The sequence below is a fragment of the Pieris napi genome, chromosome 9, assembly GCF_905475465.1.
Source record: "Pieris napi chromosome 9, ilPieNapi1.2, whole genome shotgun sequence".
NCBI lineage: Eukaryota > Metazoa > Arthropoda > Insecta > Lepidoptera > Pieridae > Pieris > Pieris napi.
Window position 1 is genome coordinate 3,583,341 of NC_062242.1, and position 5,693 is coordinate 3,589,033.

General features: G+C 36.5%; 1 protein-coding gene across 1 annotated transcript; it reads right to left on the bottom strand.

Moving 5' to 3' along the window:
- Nucleotides 1-3,785: 3,785 nt before the first annotated feature.
- Nucleotides 3,786-4,804, bottom strand: LOC125052738 (homeobox protein SIX6-like). The gene has a single exon (XM_047653749.1). It carries the CDS (start codon nt 4,793-4,795, stop codon nt 3,977-3,979), a length of 819 nt encoding a protein of 272 aa, XP_047509705.1. The 5' UTR covers nt 4,796-4,804; the 3' UTR covers nt 3,786-3,976.
- Between the last annotated feature and the right edge of the window lie 889 nt (nt 4,805-5,693).

A 5,693-nucleotide genomic window follows, 5' to 3' on the forward strand; every position in this document is an offset into this window, starting at 1 on the left:
GCAATTAGTTTTATTTTAGAAATATTTTAAAACATTATCTACACATGATAAATTAATTCAAAGTTTAAAAAGGAGAATGAAATTGATTTATTATTAAGATTTAGAAGATAATATATACGAAATGACGTAATATAGCACATTTAAACACAATCAATATATGTATAAATAAATGTATATTATTTAAGTGTGGTTCTCACACATTAAGACAAATGACAATTAACCAATGACGACGCAAAAGCGCGCGAAACGTAGGAACAGATAAATTATAAATAATTAGATACTGAATCGAACTATAATTTGATAGTGTATTTATTTTTAAACTCTGGTAATCCCGTGTAAGTTCACGGCAGTTACTTATTAGTATTGTGTTAATGAAATTCTAATTGTTTTATAGACTGATGAACTAGATATAAGTTTACTATAATTAGAATTACATTTTTATAATTTAAAACGTTCTCAAAAATTTGGCGTCTTTTGCTAAAAGGACGCATTAGAACTAAAAGTTTTTTTAGAACTTTAGTAAAATGAACTTAGGCTACTAGCACATCTATCTAATTTCAAGAGCTGTCAAATTTTGTTATTTATTGACATAAGACGAGATTGTGACTTGAGATGCGACCTTTGTAAACTAAATAATGTTGTAATCCGACATAAAATAACATTCTTTTTGATCATATTTTAGTAGGAAAAACTAATATATATATATAGTATACATTCCTTTACGTTCACAATTTAGGGATTAATATTCATAAAACGAGATTGGATAATTTTAATCCTATCTTTACTATATGTGATAAAGAAGACAAACGTTTTGTTCTCATAAAGCTTCATTTTAAATAATTCAAGATTACACTCTCGGATCCCGACAAACGTTCTCCATACTATATAAGGTATCGACTACATTCATTGATACACATAGCTTTATACAATTATTTCCATATATGTAAGCTATTTCGCCGTAAAATAGCATCACGCAGACAAAAACACTTTGTAATTAATTATACACATGGACTGTTTCCGAAAAAAGGAAAATAACGACTCAAAAGTCGCAATGTCTGTTAAAATCTAGATTTTTTCTGTCTAGGGGTATACTATCCAGCACCCTTATATCCAAACAAATTGTTAAGAAAATAAATACTAGATTTTTGTATGGAAACGTATGGTTTTCATACGTTTTCAGGATCCAGGGGAGAGGGTTTGACTTAATCACAAATTTCTAATACAATAACAATATGGACTAATGATTGTCTGCTTGATTAAATAAATTATTATTATTATGTTCGGTAACTGTTTACTTTAGCTCAGTATCGTTTTATGATCCTGGTTACTTGCACATGGGCCTAAGCCAAGTAAACATAGTTTTTTTATATGTTACTATATTGTAGAAATTATAGAATATTTAATATTAGTGTTTTTTGAAAGATGATATAAATGGATTACGGGAGGTCCAATAATTTGATAGCTTTGTGTGACTGTTTTAGGATTGTTCCGGTGGTGGACCAAATGATAGGGACTAAAGATACTTTGTTATGGGGTATTTCGTGATTTTATGAGCTAAAGTTTCTTATTGTGGGTCTTATTACTTATTATTTATTAATAATAATTATTATATAGCTTTTATCAGAGGATATCAACAGAATCTCTATCAAACAAAATATACCTTCATGTCTCCTAGTTCTTCTGATAGAAAAAGAAAATTGATAGTGCGTAACAGTGTGGCACTGGGCCGTGTTCGTAATTTGAGCTAAGGGTAAGATTCAGAGCTGACACAGCGCTAAGACTCTCGTATTTCAAATCCAATAGGTTTATGACACAAATCATACTTAGCACGAATAAACTTTCGCTCTTGAAAAATGCTACTGTAACAGCCAATAGTTTTTTTTAACACCACATCATAGATAAACCATGTTTCTACAATTTTTTTTTGCAAAAAACGTTTAAATTATAAATTAAATTTAATAAATACTTGCCTAATTCTTTAGTTGTTTATAAGTGTTGAACAACGCCTTTTTAACTTTAGTGTGACAGAGTTAGTAGGTAGGTACACGAGTGACTAAACATTAAGGGCGAAAATTTGCGCGAAGTTAACCCTTATGTCAAAATGAAATACATTTCTGACGTAGGTCAGCTTCCCGCTACTAAATCTTACCCTAAGCATTTATTGAAAAAGAAAATTAAACAGATACCTATTTGTTTTATATTTAATTCATAAAATAAATCTGATTGCACCGTGGTCAAGTGTTCTCTAAATATGTGTCTATTTTCAGCACAGCGTACCTAAACACTTTGACAAAAGACTGATTTTGTCTTTTTTAATATACCTAACATAGATCTTGCTATGAGATGGACTTAGTAATGTATAAGTCTATGGATAGTTTATTTTCGATATATTTTTTTTTAGGGTTTCTATTACCTAAGGTACTAAATGCGTAAACTGTGTAAAGGATTTCAACCGGAAAGTTTCAATGAAAATTAAAAATACCTGGTTTTTATACAATAAAATATCCTGATGTTATTATTTGAAAGAAACCTAGTTTTTGAGAAGAAACGAAAAAAATGACCGCCTGCGGCTGTAAAATACATTTTTATATCAAAATAAACTGTTAAATAATGTTTAAAGCATTACCAAAAATGTACTAGTGTAAGTACTATGGCGGTAAAGATACGTTTATTTTTTGACGAAATAGTAAATTAATGTAAAAATAGATAATATACCTACAGTAAGAAAAAAAATCAAGCAAAAAGAATGTTAGAGCTGTAGCTGACACAGATACCTATATAAGTGATTCTATGTGTGTGTGTGTGTGTAGGGTGTACTAAGGTACCGAAACGTCTTTGAAGTCCCCTAGTTGACCTCCTAATCGGAATAAATTTGTATTTGATTTATGCTCTCAAACATCACACAAAACAATCAGACAATTATGAAATATGTCAGAAATAATATATAGGCGTGAGAAGATTACATTAGAACATACGAATCAGGCACAGCACTGACCAGATCAGATGTATTAAATTGCCAAACCATTGTTTCACCGGGAATTGAACCTATGACCCTAATTTATAAAAGTGTTGTCGCGCGTAAACTGAGAACATAGATGTACCTATCTTTATCTACTTGCGAAATGCGAAAGTTTCACTTGTATTGATAAGTCAAATATTAAGTATTGAATTTTATAGACTATGGGAATAATTGAATAAATTCTTTCAAGTCAAAATAAATACTTGGAAATGTGATAAAAGAGGTTTTTTATTTGAAATCGATAAATAAATATTTTACATTTTAAAAAAGAATATATATTGACGTTATCTATTATTGCTTTTTATTTAATAATCATAATTTAGTACCACTCAAGCATACTTTTATAACCAGTAATTAAGACGTTTAATAAGTGTTTCTTCGTTGAAGTCTAGATCTAGGCTTTTAACTTAAATCGCTTAGGAAATAATAGGCCTACAATGTAAATTAAGAAACAATTTATTTAAAAGTTTCATATTATTTTACACCATATCACAGCATTTCTATGTACGAAAAATTTCTAAGAAATTCTCTACAAATAAATAATTACTTAAAAATTTACTTTTCTACAATATTTTCTGACCGTAACGTTCATGCGAAGGATAAAATATATCTACATCTAAATTTACAACTAAAATTTGATATGATAAATAAATTCTTCATTTATTAGGAAAACTCGGTAAAACACAAATAAATGCGTCTGGAAAGATAAAAGGCCTAAAGATAAATAAATCAAGAATTTAAATTTGTAGTCATTGAGACAAATTCCGTTTCTATAATCACGTTTTATCATTATAATACAGTACGTACCTGACGCGGGAGCCTCAAGCACAACACTTCAACAATTAAAACCTATAGTAACTATACAACTCACATCACAAGAATCATCTATTGCATCGTCACTTCACGAGACAAGCGGCGACATTATCACTGTATTTACACTATCAGTCTGACCGCTGGTCACTCTTCGTCCACGTTGATCTCCGAGTCGGCTGAATCTTCGTCGTAAGTCGAGGAAGACGCAAAACCTCTGCCCAGAACTGCGGATCTATTCTTTGCGGCGGCCGCGCGGTCTCTTTGCCGCCGGTTCTTGAACCAGTTACCGACTTGCGTCGGCGTTAACCCCGTCGCCGCGGCTAATTCCCTTTTCTTCGTTGGATTCGGATAAGGATCTTGCAGGTACCACTCCCTCAACAGAGACCTCGTCCTCTCTTTAAAACAGTGCGTTTTTTGCTCGCCATCCCAAATCGTTCTAGGCAGCGGAAACTTCTTCCTGACTCTGTACTTGTCGACTGGACCGAGAGGGCGACCGCGCAATCGTTCCGCTTCTTGGTAATGCGCTTCCAGCCAAAGAGCCTGTAGCTTTGCGTGGCTTGAACGCTGAAATCTATGCCGCTCCAGAATCGAGTAGAGTTCTCTGTGACGTCCGGCGTGAAACGCGACAACCGCTCGCGCTCTGAGGACGGCTTCGCAGCGTTCCAACTCGGCGACATTAGGATGAGCGACGGGTAACGACCACAGGAATCGCGCCAGTCGTTCCACGTCTCCACTCTCTTCCAGGGTCTCACAGACGGTCGCCACTTGAGCGGCACTGAAGGAGAGCGTAGGCAGCGGCAGCAGAGGAGTCGGAGCGGCCAGCTCGAGCGAGGAGATAGAGAGCGGCGGCTCAGTGCAAGCGGGCTCGGCGGCGGCTCGCTCGGGCGCCGCGGGCCCGCGATGCGCCTCCAGGATGCGCGCGTGGAGCGCCGCCGTCGTGGACTCGTCCCAGGAGCCGCGCATCGGTGCGAGTGAGCGCCGAGTCGCGCGCCGTGTGAGCCACCGTCGTCGGGCGACCGTTCGGGGGGCGTTCCGGGCTCGCTCGCGATTGGCTATCGGTTACCGTGGCGGGCCAATCGTCTGCGCGACCGCCCGGGGGCCGTATAGCTTTCAACCGCGGCGCACTACGTATCCGGCGGGCGCGTTTAACGAGGGCGGCGGGGCGAGGCCCCCCGCGCCGCCATGATCCGTCACGCACACCTCCCGCCCGGCGCGCCGTGATCCCCGACGCCTCGCTTCGATAGATTACCTGCAAACCTGCAATTAATAGCCGCCATGTACTCATCCGGGTGGATTACGCGCTTTTATTTGCGCGATGTACTGATCGATATTAATAAACTCTCCGGTTAATGATTCACATCGCTGATTGTCCTAACGGAAACTGAGCGAGAGATTGACATAGCTGTTTCTCAAAAAAACTTTACACATGAAGCAAAAGTTGTCGATCTAAAATTAAGCGGTAACATTAGAGTTTATAACTTAGCCAACGTCAAAGTCTAACATATAAATTATACACTTACCTATCTGTATCTTATCCTACATTTAGATACCTACCTACTACCAGTTCTCAAACGCTGTGATAATAATTTAGTTATTTTGTGATTAACAATAGGTAAGGCAATAGGCAGGTTATAATTTATAAACCTAGTTTAGTAACGCTAAGCAATTTATTATGTTATTGCAAAAACTTTAACCGTTCCTGTACTGTGTTTATTTTATAACCACAGATTAATTTTAACGAAATAATAAATTAGTCGACCAAATCTTGGTTACACTATAAACCTTTTGAACTAAAACTCTAGTATCAAATAGATTCCGTCGCTGTACATCGAGCGAGATTTCACCGTGAAAGCCTTTCCAG

Coding starts and splice junctions, on each gene's coding strand:
- LOC125052738 (XM_047653749.1), bottom strand. CDS start 4,795: ATGCGCGGCTCCTGGGACGAGTCCACGACGGCGGCGCTCCACGCGCGC.